The following is a 25,425-nucleotide window of genomic DNA, read 5'->3' as shown; positions in this document are numbered from 1 at the left end:
TTTACTGCTTTCATCTTAATGTGTAACTGCAATGAGTTGGTTTATTTGTTGGCCTGGCAATTTGAACCTATGCAAGCAATTTACATTTTCTGTATTTGTATAGAGTGGGCAACTGTGATATGGACTGATTTTTTTGTTTGTTTTTGCATTCCTGTGAAGCCTGTTTTCCTTTGTTGTAAATGTTAAGATTAGTAACTTTCAGCTCTGAACAGATTTTTTTATTGAAGAACATCTAAGTTTGATGCAATATGCTGGAGCCAAGTGTTTTTTGTTGTTTTTTTTTTAAATTGTCCTTTATAGCCAATTTTCAATTCCTCTTTGTGGAAATAAAATAATGTACTCCATGTTTCTTCCACCCAAATTCAACATTAATCAGCTTTTGGCCAATTTTATTCTTGTCTTCGCCCGTCCTGCCACCCCTGCCTTTTACTCCTTACCCGTTAGATTGTTTTGAAGCAAATTTCAGGCCTTGTGTCTTCCATAAATATTTCAGCATGTGTATCTGAAATATAAAGACTACTTAAATGTAATTCTAATGCTATTGTTACTGTTTTATAAAAGTGTTATTGCTTAACAAAATCAAATATGCAATCTGTATTCATTTTCCTTGGATTTTTAAACCAAGTATTAATCAAATTGAATTGCAGATGTTGCAATTCTGCCAGTAGGTGGCGCTGGAAAGGGTTTCTGGGGAGAGGGGTTTTTTTTGTTTTGTTTTTTAAGATTTATTTATTTATTTGAGGGGTGCCTGGGTGGCTCAGTCGTTAAGTGTCTGCCTTCAGCTCAGGTCATGATCCTGGGATCGAGCCCCACATCGGGCTCCCTGCTCCACAGGAGGCCTGCTTCTCCCTCTCCCACTCCCCCTGCTTGTGTTCCTTCTCTTGCTGTGTCTCTCTCTGTCAAATAAATAAATAAAATCTTTAAAAAAAAAAGATTTTATTTATTTATTTGAGAGAGGGTGGGGGGAGGGAGAGAGTGAGCAGCGGGGAGGGGCAGAGGGAGAGAAAGTTTTGAGCAGACTCCCCCCGCTGAGTGCACAGTCGGACTTGGGGCTTGATCTGAAGACTCTGAGATCATGACCTGAGCCAAAACCAGAAACCAAGAGTCCAGACTTTAACCGACTTTGCTGCCGAGGCACCCCCAGGGAGAGGATTTCTTGTAGTTCAGGTTAAGTGAGGAAAATGTTTAAATCACTCTGGAATTAGAAAAATGCTTTAAATAATGGATAGAGAGATTCTCAAAAATGAAGTTAACATATTTTGGCCTTTCTGGGGATTATTACCAGACATTTTCCTATACAATTCATCTTTTGGTAATTGACAAATGAATTAAATAAAAAACAACTTTTTGTGGGGCTGGAGGCAGGGGGGTTCTTGAAAGAGAGTAAGTACATAGGAAGTAACTGTGACTTTGAGAAAGTGTTTCTTATGTTGTAAACCATACTATGTGAAATTAGGTTCTATTGTAATCCTTGTTTATTAACCTCAGATGGTAGCTTTTTTTTTAAGTACTTAAAAATTATCATTGAAATCAAGTTTGAATAGATTTTAACAACAGTTTGATGAAACTTAATGCTTCTGCTAACCTTGTTATTGCCAGTTTTGATCTCGAGTGCTTGGAAGTTAGTATACAATCTCTTGTACATCCTCAAATGGTGAAATCTGCTCTTGATGTTATTTATTAGATCCATTGTGGCCCTGTTTTCACTTTGGTTCATTTGGTCTGAAATCTGTAGTTTTTTAGTTTAGTTTTTGGACATGGGGAGGGAGACATGTGAATGACTATGAACATCCAAAATAAAGAACCACTGGGCTAAATCGTGGCAGTTCTGGGAAATTTGTTCTGCTTACTCTCACTGGACTTGATTTGTGAATCAATTGCAGGAATTGTTAAAAAAGGTGAAATTTATTCCTGGATCTGCACTGAACGCCATGGTTGAAACGTTGGACAGACGGCCATATTGGTGCATATCAAGGCAGAGAGTGTGGGGTGTTCCAATCCCTGTGTTTCATCACAAGACAAAAGATGAATTCTTGATCAACAGGTAGAATTTTTTCTACATTTTTTCAGTATTTTAAAGTGAGCTGTGTTTTCTTCAAAAGTAGAAAAAGGGACTGTTGAGAATTGATGCATGTTAAATCACATATTCAGTCTTGTCAGGGGGAATAAAATATAATTTCAAAAAGATGCTTTCATATGGTTGAAATTTTAAAACTATATTTTTTCAGTATGGATACTTACAAGCAGAGGCTTTGACCTATAGAATCAGGTGTCAGGAATCCAAAGATGAACAGCGTTCAGGAGAGGATCCCTGTATGCAATTTTTCTTTAGGAATTAGAGTCCCTCTCTTACCTTAGGCTACTGTGCCTACCTGCCTTTCTTTCTCTTTCTTTCTTTCTTTCTCTTTCTAATTTTATTTATTTATTTGAGAGAGAGAGAGACAGAGAGCACAAGCAGGGAGAGCAGCAGAGAGGGAGAAGCAGATCCCCACTGAGCAGGGAGCCTGACATGGAGCTCGATCCCAGGACCTGGGATCATGACGTGAGCTAAAGGCAGATGTTTAACCTACTGAGCCACCCTGGTGTCCCTAGGCTACTGTCCGTTTCAACAGAAGTGACATTATGGGTGCTGACTGAGGAGTTCAAGACACTGTAGATGTAGAGTTGAATGTCCCTACTTTGGGGTTCATCAGAATTTTTGTGAAAATGTTCTACTTTTCGTTGTCAGCGTTATCCGTGTTTCTTTAGGTGGTCCTTTTATGAATGCATGTATTTTAGGGATTTTTTAAAATTTATTAAAGTGGGGTGGGTTTTTTTGTTTGTTTGTTTTAATCATCTATAGCCACGTATTAGGTAGTTCTTAGTGTTTTTTTGTGTGAAAGTTCCTTTTCAATTTACTGTTTATTTTTATTTTTATTTTTTAAAGATTTTATTTATTTGAGAGAGAGAATGAGAGAGAGCACAAGAGGGAAGAGGGTCAGAGAGAGAAGCAGACTTCCTGCCGAGCAGGGAGCCCGATGCGGGACTCGATCCTGGGACTCCAGGATCATGACCTGAGCCGAAGGCAGTCGCTTAACCAATTGAGCCACCCAGGCGCCCTATTTTTATTTTTAAAGGTTATTTGGGGGGCACCTGGGTGGCTCAGTCATTAAGTGTCTGGCTTTGGCTCAGGTCATGATCCCAAGGTCCTGGGATCCAGCCCCACATTGGGCTCCCTGCTCGGTGGGAAGCCTGCTTCTCCCTCCCCTGCTCCCCCTGCTTGTGTTTCCCTCTCTTGCTATATCTCTCTCTGTCAAATAAATAAACAAAACCTTAAAAAAATGAAAAAAAAATTAAAAAGATTATTTGAAAGAGAGAGTGTGTGTGCGTGTATGAGTGGGGCAGTGGGAAGGGGCAGAGGGAGAGGGAGAGAGAATCTCAGGCAGACTCCCCACTGAGCACAGAGCCTGATATGGGGCTTAGTCCCCTGACCCTGAGATCACAACCTGAGCCGAAATCAAGAGTTGGACCCTTAACCAACTGAGCCATCCAGCCGCCCCAGTTTCTTTTCAGTTTAAATACACATTTTATCATTCCTTCATGGGTGATCTGACACCTTATGGCAACATGGCTCAGGGAAGAACTAGAGCTCTGCCTTGGGCAAATATCAAACCATAAAACAGCTCATTTGCTTTATGCACAGAGGATATGGCATTTGAGTAAGGGCTTGAAGAGTAGGTAGGAAACAGGGCAAAGTATTTTGTAAGTAGAGAGTTCAGCAGGAGCTGAGGGCACGGAGAGGGGAAAGCATAGCACTTTTATAGGAGCCATAATAGGACTGTGGGGTGTTGAGGAGGGTTTTAGAAAGATAAACACCAAGAAAGATTGGTTGGGGCAAATTGTAGTGAGTCTTGAATACTAGGTCAAGTAGTTTAAACTTTTAAATAGGCATGAGGAGTAAGAGTATATTTTAGGAAAAGAAACTAGAGGTTAGAGGCCAGGAAGTCATTGTAAGGCGACCTCAGTATTATTACTTCGGTTTGGAGAGCTAAGGCTCTTTGTCCTAAATATCATTGCTCACATTCTTCTTATAATTGAGAGCATGGTCAGATGATACCTTAATACCTTAAAGTTCAGATAAATTTACACAAGAATTGTTTAAAATTTCACACTGTAGAGTTTTCTTTTAAGGAATGTTTATAAGACATTGTCATTGTTTCTCTCTCTTTTTTTGTAGCATTTGAGGACAGGATCTTTAGGGAATTCCCTCAAAGTGATTCAGGTGGACATATGTATATATTAGTAAGAAGAGCAAATTGGTTTATTTGACCATTATTTAATCATGACAATAAAATGGTACATTGATTGGTGAAATAAATGTGAGCTTTGTCAGAAAAACACAAGCAAATTTTCATCAGGTGCTATTTATATTTTATTTATAGTCGACATATTCATATGATTATGTTACAGATTGTTTTCCATGCATCTCCCATTGTGTTGCTCGCATGATGCTAGTTGAATTCTGATTTTGAAGTAGGAGAGATATACAGGATATTGGCCTACAAAAATGACAGACAAACTTAGCCAAATTATCTGTCAATTCATAGGTCATTTTCCTGTACACCATTTCTTAGTGATGACTCCAATCTTCTTCCATTGTCGGGTCCTTCATGTGACATGACACTTGACTTAAGAAGATAGGTATTAATTCTTAATTATTTGTGAGTTTTTAAAGATAGCATGAAAGGTTATCTTTTTTCCTCCGTAAGCAAGTCAGAATCAAATGACTATGATTTTCTGTCTTTCTTGGATCGTATCTTTCTATTGTAGTGAGTTGGTAACCATCAAAAGTAACAGCATCTCCACTGGAAATTGGCACACAGTCCACATGGAGTTGCTGTTACACTTGATAACCCCATTAAGCATACCAGAGATTCCTTCTGCTTTTTTGGATGAAAGTCTGTAAGTTAAAGCCTTAATTATACTTGTTTCACAAAAAAAAAATCTTGATTTATTCATGCTCTGAATAGGTTTAGAGACTGGTAGATTTGAAACTCTGATGTTTAATTTTGATTTGAATTAATGTTCTCATCTGCACTTTATATTCACATTTGTATTTGCTCAAGATATAATTCCATTTCTGACTTTAACATTATTGATTTTTCTGAATCTGCCATTATAATTTAGGTAGAAATCTACTCCTACTTAATAAAGACAAATACTTTTTAGCATTAAAAAAGGTAAAATTTAGGAACATTCGCCACCTAGAAAGGAAAAGAAGTTGTTTATTTTGGATGATTATATGAATTCAAGAGTATTAATGCAATAATCTATGCATTTGGGAAATGTAGCTCCTGATTTCTGGAAATTAGGAGAAGTTGACAAGAAGCAATCAAGGAATTTCTAGTTCATTTTGAGTGCTAGATTTTTGTGGGTTTTTTGTTTGTTTGTTTGTTTAAGATTTCTTTATTCTTTTTGGAGAGAGAGAGAGTGTGCAGGAAGGAGAGGCAGAGGGAGAGGGAGAGAGAGAACCCCAAGCAAACTCCCCGCTGAGTGTGGAGCCTGATGCGGGGCTTAATCCCAAGACCCTGGGATCATGACCTGAGCTGATATCAGGAGTCAGATGCTCAACCGACTGCCTCACTTAAGTGCCCCTGAGTGCTAGCTTTAACTACCTCTTGCTCATGTTAATAATAATGACCTTTTGGTGAAAAAATTTTATAATGTTCATTAAATAAAAATAATTTTCTCCAGAGTTGTTTCCTGTAGCCTTTAAAATCTAAGTATAGGATTAAATTAAAAATAGAATCTCCCCTTTAGATTTCATTGTGTTCTAGAATTAAATGTATACATTTAGTAAATAAATTGGAAACGTTTAGCCTCTTACCTCATTCTTACTCCAGTAACTTGCAGAAGAAAAGTTGTCTTATAATCCTTAATATTTTTCCTTTAATAAAGACAAAACACAGGAAACAGAATGACAGCAACAGTTTCTTCCTTGCTTAGTAGATCTTAATGCTGCTTAATTTCTGATAACATGCTAAATAAGCCTTTGGCTCAGTTGATATCAAAGTCTAGAATGATTGGATGGTGTTACAGTTGCTCATACTACCCAGTGGATTTTCACTGGTTGAAACCTAAGGAGGGACACATAATGCATGTGTTTAGATAAGGCCCTCGCATAAAGTACAAAGTTTTATGACGGATTTATTGCTTTATGAAATACAGCATTAAAATGGAAGTATATAGATTACTTAGTGATAAGTGGTTTCACCCACTTTTATCAACAGTAATTTAGACTGATCTTTAGGTTATAAGTTAACTGTAGGTTTGTGTTAAGTATAGGATATTATTAACATAAGGAAAGAATTCTTAAATTTCCAAAGACAAATTTTGACTTTTTCCTTATATTTTTTTTTATGAAAAATGTTCAGTATCACTAGGAAATACATACTGTTTTAAAACAAATATTGTTTAAAATTGTTTTAAAAACCTTATAAAGCATAAAATCTGTTTCATTATAAACAGTTACACTTGTAAAATATTTATCCATAAGGAAATAAGACTAATGTCTCTTGTATGAAGATAGATATGTTAAGGCTGTCTCATACAGTTGATTATAAAGGACCATGATGACAGAAATAATCTAAGTCAGTTTTGGAAGAATGAATGTGCAGCCATTAAAAATGCTAGCTTAGCCCCTAATAATTGCCTAGTTCCCTACATATGAAAATCAAATAAATGTAGCCCATCCTGACATTTGGCTGTTTCTGGGTTTTTGCTACAGCATTATATAATGACTATCTTTTAAGCACTTGTGTAGCATTTACTTGTATTTCTTTTCCAGATTATCCTCTCAGATTTTGTTTGAACTAACGTTAAATTTATCTTTATTTTTATTTGAACTAACGTTAAATTTATCTTTATTTTATAATCTAGGATAGTTACCTCAAGTTTGTAGGTCGCCAGTATATATTTATTTTTATTGAAAATTTTGTTTCTAAAATTCTCTGCCACAATTTTTTAGGGTCATTCAGATCATCAGAGTACAAGTCAAGAAAAAGTTCTCACTTTTTAGTACCAAATCTGTGCACTTACATTTTGATTTGTTTGGATTGTGAGAGTGTTGTCTTTGAAGTCTGCATTCTTATGTATCATAAATTTTGTTCAGTTTTTATCCTCAAACTCCAGAATTGTCTTTAGCTTCTTTTCCTTTTTTCAAAAATACAAGTAATATAGTGTTCTAAGATCTCAAAACAGAACTGAGTTACAGAACATAATGCTTATTGAGGTAAATTTAGTACATGATATTTTTATATTTCATAATACAAAGTAAGGAAGCAAGTCTTGCTGTAAATATTAGTGAGACTTGCCCTGTTAATGAGGCAGAGCTTCTTTCCTCCCCTCTTTAAAGTGTGTCATATTTCTTTTGGATACATTGAAAAAAGTATTCTTTCGTCCAGATTCACATGCATATGTTATTAGGGAAAATACTGGGTCGTTTACACTACATAAAATATGTAGTTTTACTTATGACAGTTTTTTTGAAGTAAGATGAAAAGAATTAATCATTAGTGTAGATAACATTGTGTGGTTATGTCATTTTTAATAAATATTCTTAGGTAAACTAAAAGAAAAAATCTAACTTTCCTCCTCACTGAAACAAGAGACTTACCAGTTTTTTTAAAAAAGTATATTTGCAAATAAGATATATATAAAATGCTTCTTACACTAAAAAATTGTATATGTGAGTGAATTACTGATATCTTTATAAGAAAATATAACAAAGCTTCAATTTTAGTTAGACCGGATATGGTTGGCTAAACTTGGTAGGATTTTACAGTTGCCTTAATAACTTGTCAGCTGCAAAATTGGGATCTTTCTTTATTGTTTGGTATTTTTAGTTATAGTTCTAAAACTTCATTGAATTATCTGATAGTTAGGGATATAAAAAAAGAACTTCATCTCATTAGAGGTGAATTTGGTCTTCTAAAATGGATGGGCATCATCTATAATTTTAAGATTACTGAGTATAATACTAGGACTTTTTCCTTTTTTAAGAATAAAATTTTTCACATAGCCTTCTTTCTGACAGCATTTCCCAGTGTTCACAGAAACTGAAGCTCAGAAAAATACTATCACGTATTCCTGTCAGTACCTAATAATTCACAGGTAGAATCTGGTCTTTGGACTTGCTGCTTATTCTGTCAACACTCTAATCTCCGGAGACTGACTGGTTCCCTCACTTCATCTCTGGGTCAGGGGTTCGTTGGGCATGGGTAATAGAGTCTTTTTGGCTTTGCTTAGCAAACCCCGGAGAACAGGAATGTGAATTTACAGTTACAGTGGTTGTCTTGATAGATGAGTTAGAGAAGTAAAAACAGAATTGAACCATGATTTAGGACACACAGTTTTAAGACCTGGCATTAACTATGTTACTTACTGTTTAGTAAGTGCTGGTAAAGTGCTTTGAAAAATACAATGTGTGGTATGCACCTAAATGCTTTTATTTTGATTAATAATATTAATCCTAATATCTCTTCCTTATTTCCTAAATTAATATGAAATTTGAACTATTTGCTTTTGGTTTTGTGTTATTTTTTAATCTACTTATTTCCAGCACATTTAAAACTGTTTTACTGTTTTATTTTACTGTTTACCTAAAGTTACAGCCTACTGATAACATTTGTAAAAATAAAACATCAAAATGACACTCATATTTAGAATCATTCCTTTCTATGAGTGTTTCAGAATTGGTATGAACATTTTATCTTCTGTAATTGTGTACGTGTAAATGTACTTTGCTACTATCTCTGTAGAGGGGGTTCTTTTAGAAAAATAGAGTTACGTTATTCATATTTTCTTTTCCGGTGTATTCCGATTTTCTTAACTGTCAAAATGTTCTGTGCAAACTATATAAAATAGTAATATGTAACTAAATATTGTCATATAACTAGGTATTGCACAAAGTTTTTATGGTCTCCTATCACAAAAGTTTATCTTTACTGTTAAAGTCCATTGAAAATGTATGACTACAAGAAATAAGGACTTGTGCCCATTTTAATATTGTTGTTGTTTCTCTTTAAAATAGATGCTGATAACATTATGCTTTTTTAGTCTATCCTTCCTAGTATACAAACTTAGGTATTTGGAATTTCCATTTTGAGAGCCTGTCTCATTCGTAATACCCATTTGATTTTTGCTTCCTACAACAGTTTTTTCATAAACATTTTATCTACGAATTATCAGACCAAGAGAGGTTAAATGATTTGCCCTACATAGTCATCATTAGTGAGAAGCAGATCCAGATTAAGAATGTAAAGCTTTTCCTACGCACTACTCTTTCCATGTACGTCGACTCTGACGGGCCTGCAGTTAATTCTTAGTTACTTGCATTAATGGAATGTGGTAGAAGGGAAGATAATTCAAAAGTTAGCTTTAGTATCTGTAAATATTAATATGGGCATGTGTTTTGGTAATTGGTTAACAAAATTAGTGTCTGAATTTACCTGACTTCACAGAATCAGTTTGAATATTAGCTAATGCTTATATAATGCTTATTAGTATGTGCCAGATACTGTTCTAGGCATTTTATATATAAGCTTAATTAATATCCATAATAGCTGTCTTGATGATGCTATTATTATTTGCATTTTACAAACAGACACAGAAATGTTAAGTGTTGTGCCTGGAGTCACATAACTAGTAAGTGGTGGAACCAGGAACCTCACCAAAGCTGTGTGGTTCCAGGGTCCACACTCTTGACCATTATGTGTCCCCTGACTCAAAGGAAAGCAACTAGAGGAAGTTGTAATGTCAATAAAGCTGTGATAATAAATTAAAAGTACATTATTCCTGGGCGCCTGGGTGGCTCAGATGGTTAAGCGTCTGCCTTCGGCTCAGGTCATGATCCCAGGGTCCTGGGATCGAGTCCCGCATCGGGCTCCCTGCTCAGCGGGGAGCCTGCTTCGAACCTCTGCCTCTGCCTCTCTCTCTGACTCTCATGAATAAATTAAAAAAAAAAAAAAGTACATTATTCCTGTGAGAAAATTTAGTATAAACTTCCCCTGATTTTAATTTTCATTTATAATTGTGTGTCTTCCCAAAGATATGGTCAATTACAGTATTCATTCGATGTGTATTTATTGGCTTTTTACTGTATGTCGGGCACGTGCTAAGTTTTTCATAGATCATCTCATTTAGTTGACAGGCAGTCTGAGGGAAGTGTTTAGACTCGCTACAATGTGAGCTCCATTAGTGCAGGAACCTTATCTGCCTTGTGAACTGTTGTACCTCCACTTCCAAGAACAATGTCTGAGATGCTGGAGGTTCTCAGTAAACGTTTTTGAACAAACGAATTCTCCTTAACAGAGGGAACAACCAAGACATAGAGACATCTTAGTACTTGTGCATGATCATACAGGAAGTTTTAGTTCTTGTGCATGGTCGTACGGAAAGTTTTAGTTCTTGTGCATGGTCATACGGGAAGTTTTAGTTCTTGTGCATGGTCGTACGGGAAGTTTTAGTTCTTGTGCATGGTCGTACGGGAAGTTTTAGTACTTGTGCATGGTCGTACGGGAAGTTTTAGTTCTTGTGCATGGTTGTATGTGAAGTTTTAGTACTTGTGCATGGTCGTACATGTAAAAAGTGGCAGAGTCAGGATATAGGCCTGGATACCTGTTGTCAAAGTCATGCTCTAGTGTGGCCTTGCCTCTTATGCAGGTGAATTGGGACTTAGTCCCCAAAGTGCTGGAAGTTTTGGAAAGGGGATTGGTGTGATAAAAGCAGTTTTAGGAATACAGTGCTGTCAAAGACGTGTCATTTAAGTTAAAGAGATGAGGGGTGCCTGGGTGGTGCAATCAGTTAGGTGTCTGACTCTTGGTTTTGGCTCGGGTCATGATCTCAGGGTCCTGAGATTTAAGCCCTGCGTCCCGCTCCAAGTTCAGTGCGGATTCTGCTTGGGACTCTTTCTCCTTCTCCCTCTGCCCCTTTCCCCCATGAGTGTGTGCTCCCTCTCTTTTTCTCTCTCAAATCTTTTTTAAAAAAATAAAGAGATGAGAATAGAGGAAAAGTCAGACCACTGCATCAATCTAGTATTGAGACAATAAGGTTCGACTAATATTGTATCAGAACAGAACAAAGAACAAATTTTGAGTAATATTTCAAAGGTAGAATTGACAGATTGGTGGTGTCTTAATTTGAGTGGAGACTGGAGGGAAGGGGGAGATAATTAGGAGGTTTTGAATATATACCCCTCGTTAGAAAATAGATTGATAGAAACAGGGAAATCAGTAACTAAAACAGGGATATCAGAAGAAGTCTTTTTTTTTTTAAAGGGTACATGTGATCAATTTGATTTTATTTATATTGAACTTAAGATGACAGCCGTAGCCAAGTAGACAAGTAATTGAAGATAATACCGCTAAGGTTTGGAGGAAAAAATAGGAAAAAATATTCTGCAGATAGGGGAAAATAATTATTCTCTTTCTTTCTTTTTTTATTTTAGAGGTTTTTTAATTTTAAAATGTTCGGTGTTAATCACTGTAGTTCATTGAGCAATTCTGCCTTTTCCCTCCTAAAACAGCCAAACCACTGAGCATATCATTAAACTAGTGGAACAACATGGCAGTGATGTTTGGTGGACTCTCCCCCCTGAGCAACTTCTTCCTGAAGAAGTCTTATCTCAGGTAAATTTCCATGTGTATTTAACAGCCTCTATGTGCCATACGTGACTTAATGACAACATGAAGGATTCCTGGGAGTTAAAAAATTGTTCTATCATCATGTAAAGTTAATGAGTTTATTCCCTATAAATTAGGAGCCGGTGCAGTTTGAGAGTAGACGTTTTTGTTTAACAATAGAAACTTCGTATTTAATATAGCAGTAGAGTACAAGGGTTATTTGTTATCTTATTGAGGGCCAAGATTGATTTTTACTGATTTAGTTGACTAAGCAGATACAGTTGTATGAGAGTAGTTCCTAATGTTGGTGCATCAGGATTTTGTAGGGTATGAATTCGAGTTAACCGATTGCATCAGACATGAAAAAAATCCAAATTAGAAGATCATTTCAGGAAATGAAAACAGTTTATATCTATGTTAGTAAATGTGTAATGAAGTGGCCGTAGTCATCTTTACCTGCAAATGAGGTGGTTGTACTGAATTGCAAAATACTTAGAAGTGTTTTAAATTTCATTTTAAAATGTGAGTTTAATGCTTGTAAGCATTTGATTTTTTTTTAAGACTTTTTTGGTCCTTATTGTATGTATTGTGATCTTTGCATAATTAAAATGTTCTCATGTTATCTTATTAGGTTGGTGGTCCTGATGCCTTGGAATATGTGCCTGGTCAGGATATTTTGGACATCTGGTTTGATAGTGGAACTTCATGGTCTTATGTTCTTCCAGGTAATTTTAAATAGTAGATTATAAACCAGCCGAGCAGTTTTGCAAATATATAAAAGTTACTCAGAGGAAATTTGTTAATCTAGGAATATTTTTTTTCTGTATTTGGAAGAAAACCTTTTTTGGTGGGGGCAGCCCGGAAGAAAATTGAAAATCTCCTGCTATGGTATAATTTTAGACCTAAATGGGCTCTTGGAGATCATTTAATCTAATGATTTCCAAACTTTTTTTTGTTTTTCCAAATGAAATTTCATATAGAACCACAATATGTAAGATAGATCAATCATGGGAATTTTCTTCCTCCACTCAACCAGCTCATTCTCCTTGAGTCACTTGGCAATCCCAAGGCACTAGTTCTGTAAAGTTTAGAAATCACTGAAACAGTCTGATTCCTGTCATTTTTCAGAACAGGAAATGAGATTAAATTAGAGCCAAATTAGGTGGTGGTCACATAGTTTGGTAATATCAGACTAGAACTCACATATCCTGATTTTTGGTTCTCATTTTTCTTATACAACCTTGCCTTTTCACAGCTCTTCCCCCCCCTCTATGCAGACAGCTGACTGACTTTATATTTACTCACAGTTGGGGCACACTCTTGACTTCCGGAATAAAGAGAAGGGAGAGACCGGGCAGGAGTTAGAAGGGAGAAGTAGAAGGCACACATTCGAGGTTGTGTTTAGATGCTTAAGAAGATATGCTTAAGGATACCAAGTGAACAACAGAGGTAAATTGCAGAATAAAGCTCGAAGTCACTATGAGGTTAAAGACAGGAAAGAGGTAGGTGGCAGGAGAGGGGGGATGGAGCAGACACTTCTTCACACTGCTGCTAAGGGACAACTTCGGCCCAAGAGATCTTGCTTGCTTTCTGGAGCAAGAGAATGTGGGAAAGTAGCTTGTCTCTGCAGCTGGCCATTATTAAGGGATCGTGAGGGATTGTCCCCAAGTTTTACCTGTGGTGTACTTCTGCTACTGGGCCTCACTATTTTTTTTTTCTGCGATAAAGATATTTTATTTGGCTTGTTTGCAAAGTAAAAATTGGGGTGATCAGGAAATAACAGTATGATATGAAACAAGTTCCATAAATAAGCAAAATGAAGTCAGTCAGGAAAGGACACCATAAGCCCTCTTGCTCAAGCACGGTGACCCAGCATTACATGCAGATGTTACACTTGATGCTAGCCATTCAGCTTCTGAAATGTCTCCAAGAACGAAAACCATCCAGGGATGAAGAAATAATAAAGGAAGTCTCAAGTATAGTTACAAATGTTGCATTTTCTGATTTAAAAAAAAATTTTTTTTATTAGTAAAAATATGACTCCTAGTAGATAAATAAGTTCATTTGGGCCTTTCTAATAGCTTAGGAAATGTGAAAAGCAAAATCCATGTAAATTCACGTTTCCTCTATATTACAGCTAAAATATATATGGTAATTCATGATGGCCACATATAAGTTACATATTGGTAAAATCTTTTACAATTTTTATTTAATAATTTTCAGAACTATTATTTCTTAAATTTCTCCCACCCTATCTAAGAGAAAAAACTGCAAGCTTAAGTACTTTGTTTTCCTAAATTATATTGAAAATATAGGCAGATATACTACATAAAGTAGGCAGGTGAAGCAGTGTTGTAAATTGGAAGAAGAGTTATTTATCTACTACCACATTGGAGCAGCATCCTGAATTTCAAGAAAAGTATGCCCTCTGCAAAGTAGTGTCTTTATATTCCAGAGCACATTCATTTTTTTGGCCTTGGTGAGAGTTGCCGCTACAAGCGTTGTTGCGTTGTAACTTCTGGATGGTTTCACGTTACTCCATGCAGCAAGCACACTTCACACTTAGAGCCGTTGGCGGGGGAGACTCCATGAAGACACATTCAGACCTGCCTGTGCTACCGTCAGTGGCACCGATGGAGTTTAGTCCTACTCTTTCTAGTTCGTGAGGTTCTTAGCCAAATACTTGACTGTGACAGAAATACTTCATTGGGGCGCCTGGGTGGCTCAGTCGTTAAGTGTCTGCCTTCGGCTCAGGTCGTGACTCCAGGGTCCTGGGATCGAGCCCCGCATCGGGCTCCCTGCTCGGCGGGAGGCCTGCTTCTCCCTCTCCCACTCCCCCTGCTTGGGTTCCCTCTCTCACTGTGTCTCTCTCTGTCAAATAAATAAAATCTTAAAAAAAAAAAAAGAAATACTTCATTGAATGAAATGAGTGGTAAAAGTGCACCTAAGCAGTAAATCATTTTTTTCTGTCATATTTAGATAATTAATTCAAAGCAAGAAAATTGATTTGTCATTTAAACATGGGTGTTGCCTGCATGGAAGGCCACCAGAACATAAATAAACTACCTTTATTTATTTATTTATTTATTTATTTATTTATTTTTTAAAGATTTTTATTTATTTGAGAGAGAGAGAACGAGAGATAGTGGGCACGAGAGCGAAGAGGGTCAGAGGGAGAAGCAGACTCCCCGCTGAGCAGGGAGCCCGATGTGGGACTCGATCCCAGGACTCCAGGATCATGACCTGAGCCGAAGGCAGTCGCCTAACCAACTGAGCCACCCAGGCGCCCTATTTATTTTTTTTTAAGATTTTATTTATTTATTCATGAAAGACAGAGAGAGAGAGAGGCAGAGGGAGAAGCAGGCTCCCAAGGAGCAGGGAGCCCGATGTGGGACTCGATCCCAGGACCCCGGGATCATGACCCGAGCCGAAGGCAGACACTTAACCATGTGAGCCACCCAGGCACCCAGTAAACTACCTTTAAAGATAATACACAAGTCCAGTTTTGAACTGTAGTTTCTGCTTTTTCACTGCGATGCCCTTTTCCTCCTCCTCTTCCCCTAAATAAATCAGTCAGTAAAAAACCTTATGAGGTCAGTCAGTAAGAATTGGGTTAATTAGCTTATATTTTATCCCATTTTCCTGAGCTTTTTTTATTCTCTTGCAATAAAAAATTGCAAAATATAGGGAGAAAGAATGAAGTGGGAAAGAGCCCACATACTAATTAAGTTCATAGTTCGAAAAGCCGTAAAGCAAAGGTGATTTTCCTTAAAAGGAAAAGAGAGAGAGGAAGAGAGAGAAAGGCTTTCCTGAGAAAGGTTATTATACTTTTCATTCTCAAATGCTTGTATTGATTCTCCTAAATGATTCAGTGTCTGCATATTTCCCTAAGAGTACATTGTTGCAAAATAAAGTCAACTTGACTTTGAGCTTAATTTAGCTACAGTCTTCATCAGTGCAAGAGGAATTTGGTGAATATAGCATACATAACTGGTTTTACTTTTCGCTGACAGGTTTTATAGCAGTGAAAGAGATTTGACTTATGAATGTTAACACCAGGTCAAGCACCTGTTTCATTGTGAGTTCAAGTCAATAGTACTTAAACTGAAACTGGAACACTTTCTGAAAGGGAATAGCATTTTTAAATGAATCATTCCTAAAAAAAATTCTTTAAATGTTTACCAAAGGCGTTAATTATTGCAGTGATTTAAAAATAATTGTTTTTCAAAAATTTTAAACAGATTTTATTTTTTAGAACAGTTTTAGAGGAAAGTACAGAAATCCCATACAGTCTGCCTCCCCTCCCCCCCCCCACTGTCAGCCAACACTACAGAGGTCCACTTGTTACTGTCGATGGACCTCCACTGACAAATCATTATCATCCAGAGTCCACAGTTTACATTAGCGTTCACCCCTGGTGTTGTATGTTCTGTGGGTTTTGACAAATGTATAATGACATGTATCTGCCATTATAGTATCCCACAGAATAGTTTTTACTGCATGAAAAGTGTGTGCCGCCTCCATCCCTTCTTCCCTGCTAACCCCTGGCAACCACTGATCTTTTCACTATCCGTAGTTGTGCCTCTTTCAGAATATTATATAGTTGAAGTCATAGAGTATGTAGCTTTTCGGGTTGGCTTCTTTTACTTAATAACATGCATCGATGGTTTCTTCATGTCTTTTCCTGGCTTGATAGGTCATTTCTTTGTAGTGCTGAGTAGTATTCTATTGTCTGGATGGGCCGTAACTTATTTATCCATTCACCTAGTGAAGTAATTAGTGTTTTAAAATACTTATTCTACTTCATTTCTGTTTTTTTCCCTCAGGTTTTATTTATGTCTTTGAGAGAGAGAGCATGCCAGAGAGCAGAAGGGGGGGGAGAGGAAGAGGGACGGATCCCAAGCAGACCCCCCACTGAGCACGGAGCCAGGCCTGGGGCTCCATCCCAGGCCCCCCCCCCCCCCCCCCCCCCCCCCGGGCAAGCCTTGAGCCAAACCAAGAGTCCGATGCTCAGTTGACTGAACCACCAGGGGCCCCTCTTTTTTTTTTTTAACAAATAGAAATAAGATGATTTTTTGAAAGAGAAACTAAGATTTGCAACTTAGATTTACAAATGACTTTTTTTAAAAGGTCACCCTTTTAAGAACATATATAATACTTTTTAAAAGCCTAATTTTAAAAATTAATAATTATATTTTAACATTTTTTACAAATTATTTTTGGTTTAAATTATTTTCAGATCTTACATTGGTTAAGCAGTAGTTTTGACAAATACGGTTTTGTGCTGGTTCTACAACTTGCCTTCTTAAATGCAATAATCTTAAAATTTATCAATTAAGGTAAGTTAAACAAATCTAGTAATGAAATTATAGATTAGTCAAGTTTTATGGCTGATTTGCTTTGATAGTTTTTTTTTAATAATTGGCTTATTCTTTATTTACTGCCATGCCTAAATCATAATCTTAGAGGTTTATTGTTCTGAACAGTGTATTATTCCCTCTAAATACTAATTTTTATAATTTTCCTAGGAGAGAAAGTTGCCGTAATAAAAATACTTTTTGCCACATAGTTAACTGTTACTTTTCCTGGAATTTTACAACTCCCAAGTTTATTTCTACCTCCATAAGAAAGTTCCTATTTTTTCTTTTACTAAAAGGTCTGGGGTGTGTGGCTGGCTTAGCTGGAGGAGCATGCAACTCTTGATCTCGGGGTCGTGAGTTCAAGCGCCACGTTGGGGGTAGAGATAAATAAAACTTAAAAAAAAAGATCTATTCAGGGAAAAAAAAGATAAAAGATTAAAAACTAGAGAAATAATTGGCACCATTCCTCCGCCTTGTACATTGCTATTTGAATGTAATTTGGTGCAAACTTACTGTAAAGAATTTTTGCATTACGCATCAAGAGCTTTGGAGTGGTTTTCAGTCCTTGGACCAAAAAAATTCTATTTGTAGGCATCTCTCCTGTTGAAGTAATCAGATCTGAATGGAGAATTATGTGTGAGGATATTCATTATGGTGTTATTTTTTTTTTACAGTGTTACTTCTGACAGTACATGATTTGACACAGTAGCTCATTGTCCATGTGTAGATAAATGACTTTAGCAATATGATATAAGTTGATATGACAGAGTAATATGCAGCCATTCAGTCATGTTTTTGAAAAATAATTGTGGGTATGGTTTTATCTAAGGGCATGTTACATTTTTTTTTTATTTTTCTAAAGATTTTATTTATTTATTTGAGAGAGAGGAGAATGAGAGACAGAGAGCACGAGAGGGAAGAGGGTCAGAGGGAGAAGCAGACTCCCTGCTGAGCAGGGAGCCCGATGTGGGACTGGATCCTGGGACTCCAGGATCATGACCTGAGCCGAAGGCAGTCGCTTAACCAACTGAGCCACCCAGGCGCCCCAGGGCATGTTACATTTTAAAAGTGCAGAATACAAAAAGCAGGATGCAGGCAAATTATCTTGATATGCTAACAAACTCCTAGAAATGTTGATGAGCATAGACAGAATACTGGAAGGAAATACAGTGAAATAAAGTGATAATCTCTAGGTAGTGGGATATATGTGATTTTATTTTTTTGAACTTATCAGTGTTTTACCAATTTCTTGAAGTGAGAATGTCCATTTGTTAGAAAAAAATCATTTCTAAAAATAAACTGGCTAAAATAGGAAATAGTCCCAGTAATTCATTATATGAGGTTGTACAGTAGTTCCACAGTATTCCAGCCCTTGAGCTTGACTTTTCTTCCTATTTCTTACCATCCAAGACTAGACTTATCTTCATTTGGAAAGTTCACACAAGCTTTAATTTTTTCATTTGTTGTCCAGAACTTTGCTGTGCCCGATCTTCTCCCGTCCCCAACCCACTCCGTCTTTCTCCACTGTTTTCACACACCACCTTGAAAGGCTGTGGCTTGCAGAAATTTTCTGGGACTACACCCCCCTTTTCTAGGATGATATTTGCTTCTTACCCAGTTCCAGCAATTCAACATGTATATGAGAATGAGAAGACATCGAGACTTTACCCTTGCTAAATATTAGCTGTTTTGTTGTGCTCTTATTAATTGCCTGATATCCTCTTGTTTTATTAGAATGTTACAACATATATTTCCAGGACAGGATCAGAGACTATATATTTTTAAAATAGTTTAGGAGAACTAATCACATTTTCACGAGTATTGTTTCATATAAGAATGGTTTGAAAAAAATGTTCGGAATTTGCCATCAGGAAATACCAGTGCTCTTTGTGATCTATCTTTGTAACAATTAACATTTACTGGTTGTTCCCTGTGTCCAAGCATGTTCTCTCACTTCTTTAGTCTCTGTAACAATCTTATGAGGTAAACAGATTTTGGTGTTGTCCTCATTTTAGTGAAGAAGTGGGAACGATGGAAGGTTAAGCTGAGCCCCCACAGCTGGTCCACAGCACAGCCGGGACTCAGACCCGGGAGTCTGAATACAGCACCTGTACCATCTTCAGACGGCTTTTGTCCTGACTCCTGTAAAGCCTTGGGCAGCAGCCAGCTTTTTAGACACTTTAGGGCTGACAGAGATTTTAGAGATGATTGAAAGCCCTTGTGTTTCAGGTTTGTTAATCAAGGCTTGGGAGCAGCACCTGTGCTAAGAGGACAAAACTGTAGTCTGACGCCAGGCGAGGGATTGTGAGTGATCATTTCACGAGCCCACAAGCAGGCATCTGTCAGAGATGAAGAGGGTTTGCTGATACTTGCTGTTTCATTATCTACTTATTTCAGGAGAGGATTGCCACCAGCATTCTGTTATTGATCATCTCATTGAAGGTTGCCATATCCGAAATATGGTCACCAGCAAGAAGTGAACATTCTGGGTGGGAGGGGATTTGAGCTCCAGCATCGTAAAAGTTGAGGGTCACAAATGGTTACAGATCAGGAGAGGAAGAAGAAGAGTAGGGAATAGACGTAGCACTCTAGATGTTGAGGCTAAGACATTTTGTTCTTACTGCACATATGCATTTGTCTTGTTATAGCCTCTTAGACTTTCCTAGCTGCATGGACTGGCTGAGCTGTAGTTTTGCCTTGATGACACCCAACACAGTTATTTCTTATGTAACATAAAATCCATCTCATTAGTAATCAGCTCCAAGAAGGCAGCTACCAGATTTCTTTACATTCCCCCCTCCCAGTGTCTATTACCCGACAGTACCTGTCGGGTAATAAGTGCTCAGAAATATTGAATGAATTGAACTGGCTTGATTTAATTATTTTAATTTTGTCTCCCGCTCCAGCCAGATGCTCATTGTCACATGAGAATTACAACACTGAATCCTCAGTATTAGGACGTAAGGACAAATCTTCATTTCACAACTAAAGGGGATTGCGGGGGCTTCTTAAGAGTTGTGAGTTTAGATTTAAAATATGGAAGTAATCTTCCCCAAAGACCTCATGTTCTTTTAAAAAACAAAACCAAAAAAAAACTGGGGCACCTGGGTGGCTCAGTTGGTTAAGTATCCGACTCTTGGTTTTAGCTCAGGTCAAGATCTCAGGGTCATGAGATCGAGTGTGTGTTGGGCTCTGCGCTCAGCACAGAGTCTGCCTGAGATTCTCTCTCTCTCTCCCTCTCTGCCCCTCCCCCCCACTCACATGGGCTCTCTCTTTATTTTTTTTAATTAATTTTTAAAGATTTTATTTATTTATTTGACAGAGAGAGAGACAGAGAGGGAACACAAGCAGGGGGAGCGGGAGAGGGAGAAGCAGGCTTCCCGCTGAGCAGGGAGCCCGATGTGGGGCTCGATCCCAGGACCCCAGGATCATGACCTGAGCTGAAGGCAGATGCTCAATGACTGAGCCACCCAGGCGCCCCACAGGCTCTCTCTTTAAATAAATAAATAAAATCTTTAAAAAAACGCAAACATTTTACTTTGAAAAGTCACAGAGTAAAGAAGTATCACATACCCTTCATCTAGATTTTCCAAAGTTAGCATTTTACTATGTTTGTTTTATATATTTTTTCTCTGTATATATAAACACTTTTCTGAACCATTTAAGGGTAAGTTGCAGACTTGATGCTCTTTTATCCCTAAATAATTTGGTGTATATTTCCTAAAACCACAACACTCTCTTGTATAACCAATACAAATATCAGAATCAGGAAATCAACACTGATTCCATCCTTTTACCTATAGATCTTACTCACCTTTCACCCAGTAATGTCCTTTATCGGAAAAGAAAAAAAATCTAAAGGGTCCTTGAGCCAGCCTAGGGTCATTTGCGGCATTTAGTTGTCCTATCACTTTAGTCTCATTTTGTTCTTGTCTTTCATGTCCTTGACATTCATGAATGTACAGGTTATTTTGTAGATGGTGCCTCATTTTATGTTTGTCCCTCATGATGAGATTTAGACTATGCATTTTGGGCAGGAATATCACAGAAGAGATACTGTGTCCCCTTCAGTACATCCTAACAGAAGTCACACGATGACTTACTGGTGATGTTGAACTTTGATCCCTTTAGGTGGTATCATCCTGTTTTCTCTCTTTCTCTCTTGTGGTTATTTCTCACCCCATCTCCCTATAGGAATTGTTGCATTAGTAAGTATCTTGCAGGAAGATACTTTAAGACTGGAAATACCCTGTTTTTTCACCAAATTTTCACCTAGTGGTTAAGCACCCTTGATGATTCTTGACTGAAATGATTGTTACTTACAATTACAATGTTTGCCAAATGGTCTTTTATCTCAGATTATTTTAACTCTTGAATTAACCGTGGTTTATTGTTGAATGCAGAAGTAGCTCTCAACCTTGCTTATACATATGTCCCAACAAATTTGGCCACATTTTTTTCTTTTGCTATCTTTTTTGAAAGACTTGATTTTTTTAGAGCAGTTTGAGATTTATAGCAACATCAGGAGGAAGGTATAGGGATTTTCCACATCCCTCTTGCCTCCACAGGCACACAACCTCTCTCATTGTCTGCTTCCCCCAGCAGAGTGGCACATTCGTTATAAGAGATGAACCTATAAAGTGACACATCATAACCACCCAAAGTCCACAGTTTGCATTACGGTTCACTGTTGGTGTTGTACATGTTACGGGTTTGGAGAAATGGATAATGGACATCTATCCATCATTATAATATCACATAGAGTATTTTCATTTATAAAGTTATTAGATGCTCATTTTCATAGAAGATGTAACTGGAAATATTGATATTGGTAATTATTAATTAGTCCCTAATTATTAATTAGTCCCTAATTATTAATTAGTCCCTAATTTAGGTAATTATTAATTAGTCCCTAATTTCATAGAAGATGTAACTGGAAATATTGATATTGGTAATTATTAATTAGTCCCTAATTTAGGTAATTATTAATTAGTCCCTAATTTCATAGAAGATGTAACTGGAAATATTGATATTGGTAATTATTAATTAGTCCCTAATTTAGGTAGTGTTTTAGTCGCCTATGGTTAGGAGATCATACTCTAACATTTATTCTCTTTATCTTTTTTTTTTTCCATTGAGGCATTTTATTTGCAAGTATGTATTACATCCCTAGAAAAAGAATCCCAGGATTTTCCCTTCTGTGTGTTTTCGTCTTGCTTCTTCATTGTCCATGATGCCAGCTGAGGTTTTCAGGACAATGAAACCAAACTGGCGGGACGGGAGCAGGTTGTTCTACCATTTTTCTAGATCTTTCAGTTGTACATCAAATCTGGGGCTGATCACTCCACACTTGTTTAACCTGCCCATGAGGTTCACAACAATTTTCCCTGCTCTGTGATCATCAGTGATTTTAAATTCGCCAATGTAACCATACTTCATTATCACAGTGAGAAACCGGATGATGACTTTGGAGCATGGCCTAATAAGAACCTGGCATTTGCCTCTCTTCTCAGCATTGTTAATGCGCTTGAGAGCATCTGCCAGGACATTCATGTGCACCGTTAATGGCAGCATGGAAAGATGGCGGAAAGAGCTATTCTCATGGGCAGTGGGGGTAAGAGCTCAAGTGAATGCAATTTAAATCTCAGGTATAACATGACACAGGAAATAAATAACATGATTACTTTTATTAACACTTTGATACATATTTTCATTTTCCAGTTTTAATTAACTTTAACTTCTGTGTTTTTTAATGTTTGTTTTTGAGGTACTGACCAAAGAGCAGATTTGTACTTGGAAGGAAAAGACCAGCTTGGCGGGTGGTTTCAGTCTTCTTTATTAACAAGTGTGGCAACAAGGAAAAAAGCACCTTTTAAGTAAGTGTTAAACCTGAGCTAAACAAGTCTTCACACTTTAAGTACTTCTGCTGGGTACTCGCTTTATTGCACTTCGCAGGTACTGCATTTTATTTTTACAAATTGAAGGCTCAAGACTTCCGTGGAGGAAGTAGCTGCAGATGTGGTAGAAACAGCAGGAGACCCAGAATCAGAAGTGGAGCCTGAAGATGGGACTGAATTGTGCGATCTCCTGATACAGCTTTCACAGATGGGGGGTAGCTTCTTGTGGATGAACAAAGAAAGTGGTGTCTTGAAATGGAATCTGCTCCTGGTGAAGAGGCTGTGAAGCTTGTTGGAGTGACAGCAGAGGCTGTGAAGCTTGTTGGAGCGACAGCAGAGGCTGTGAAGCTCGTTGGAGCGACAGCAGAGGCTGTGAGTGAAGCTTGTCGGAGCGACAGCAGAGGCTGTGGAGCTTGTTGGAGCGACAGCAGAGGATGTAGCATATTACGTCAGCTTAGTTGAGAGAGCAGGGGCAGGGTTCCAGAGCGTTGACTCCAAGTTTGAAAGTACTATTCCGGGTAAAATGCTATCAGATACCACATGAAACAGAGAGACGGTTCATGAAAAGCCGTCAATCACTGTGGCAAACTCCGTTGTTGTCTTATTTTAAGAAATTGCCACAGGGGCGCCTGGGTGGCTCAGTCGGTAAAGTGTCTGCCTTTGGCTCAGGTCCTGATCCCGGGGTCCTGGGATCGAGCCCTGCGTTGGGCCCCCTGCTTAGCGGGGAGCCTGCTTCTCCCACTTCCTCAGCCCCTCCCCCTGCTTGTGCTCACTCTCTTGCTCACTCTCTCAAATAAATAAAATCTTAAAAAAAAAAAAAGAAATTGCCACAGCCACCCCCACCGGCAGCACCCTCTACCCTGATCAGTCAGCAGCCATCAACCTCCCACAGCAAAAGGATTACAATTTGCTGAAAGTTCAGGTGATAGTTACCATTTTGTAGCAATAAAATATTTCTAAATTAAGGAATGTACATTGTTTTTTTAGACATAAAGCTATTATACACTTAGTAGATTACAGTATAGTATAGACATAACTTTTATGTGCACTGGAAACAAAAAAATGCCTTTGACTCACTTTACTGCAATAGTCTGGAGCCACAGCTGCCATATCTCCGAGGTATGTCTGGATATAAAACATCTTTACTAGCTTAATCTTTTGTTTCATGAGAGAAATAAGAATTTGAAGTAAGAGAGAGACAAAGGAGACAGTAATACAGAGAAGTCTTGTCACTGGTACACCCTGTTATTCCCACAAGAGGTAACAGCATTGACTGGAACAGTGGGGACATCTGTGAAGAGCTAGATCTTGAAATACGGGAAGACTTGACATGGAGGAATATAGAGAAGGGCACTCTACGTTGATTGAAGGCAGCCTGAGGTCACATATCCTTATATTCGTAATATCCACAGGTGGCTAATGAACTGAAACATTCCTGTAGTGAATTTTATTAGATTGTTGCTGTCTCACAATGAAAATCCATCCCAGAATAATTTCCGTGTTTGTTTCTTGTATAACATGCTTTTAAACGCCAATAGAACAACAGATCTATTTGTCTCAAATTGTCTTTTTGAAAATAATCTTGAGATGATAATCTGCTCTTTTTAAGACATACTTTTTCCTGGTTAATTTTAATGATCAAAATCAATACATAATAGATGCTCAGGAAATATTTGTGTATGAATGTAAACATCAAAAATTTTTCTACGTATAAGAGCTTACTGTCTAACAATCATGATAAATAAGCAGCTGAGAATTTGACTTTCAAGAAAAGCTTTCATACATAATCCGTTAAGAAAAATCCTGTTTTTTTTTTTTCAAGCTGAAGTACTCTTTAAGCTATAAATGATCTTCAAAGAGATCATTATAACTATGTTTATTATCATAACGGCTGATTTGTCTTCTTAGGACAGTGGTGGTTCATGGATTCACCCTTGGGGAAAAGGGAGAAAAGATGTCCAAGTCTCTTGGGAATGTCATTGATCCTGATGTGGTCATCAATGGAGGACAAGTAGGTGGTTCTCTAAAACCTTTTTTGTTTTGGGGCACCTGGGTGGCTCAGTCAGTTAAGTGTCTGCCTTCGGCTCGGGTCATGGTCACAGGGTACTGGGATCGAGCCCCATATCGGGCTCCCTGCTTGGTGGGGAGTCTGCTTCTCCCTTTGCCGCTCTCGTGTTCTCCCCCACTCTCTTTCTCTCTCAAATAAATAAATAAAATCTTTTAAAAAAACAAAAACAACTTTTTTTGTTCTAACGCTTTTAAGTTGGCAGCCAAAACCTTAATGTAGTTATTTCAGTGTAAAACAACAAAAATATCAACAACAACCATCTTTTATGCTAATAGCAGATGCCTTACCATGTTTTAAATCTAGACTTTTTTTTTCCTCCCAAATTTTTATTTAAATTGTGGTTAGTTAACATGTAGTGTAGTACTGGGTTCAGGAGTAGAACTTAGTGTAAATCTAGACTCTTAATGATTTTAATGAAAAAGAGAAGGGCTGGGATTGTG

General features: G+C 37.5%; 1 protein-coding gene and 1 pseudogene across 6 annotated transcripts in view; one reads left to right on the top strand and one right to left on the bottom strand.

The window, feature by feature from the left end:
* IARS2 (isoleucyl-tRNA synthetase 2, mitochondrial) overlaps positions 1-25,425 on the top strand; it is a 77,183-nt gene that overhangs the window by 23,412 nt on the left and 28,346 nt on the right. For all 6 annotated transcript variants that reach the window (XM_027609751.1, XM_027609754.1, XM_027609752.1 and 3 more), the window contains exons 12-16: positions 1,884-2,044; positions 11,564-11,666; positions 12,292-12,385; positions 22,788-22,896; positions 24,826-24,928. In XM_027609751.1, coding sequence (XP_027465552.1) covers positions 1,884-2,044; positions 11,564-11,666; positions 12,292-12,385; positions 22,788-22,896; positions 24,826-24,928 — 570 coding nt within the window. The remainder of the gene's footprint in view (positions 1-1,883; positions 2,045-11,563; positions 11,667-12,291; positions 12,386-22,787; positions 22,897-24,825; positions 24,929-25,425) is intronic.
* Positions 22,141-22,780, bottom strand: LOC113931762 (annotated as a pseudogene).

This window comes from Zalophus californianus, chromosome 10 (genome assembly GCF_009762305.2).
Source record: "Zalophus californianus isolate mZalCal1 chromosome 10, mZalCal1.pri.v2, whole genome shotgun sequence".
NCBI classification, from domain to species: Eukaryota; Metazoa; Chordata; class Mammalia; order Carnivora; family Otariidae; genus Zalophus; species Zalophus californianus.
This window is presented reverse-complemented; position numbering and strand designations above follow the sequence as displayed.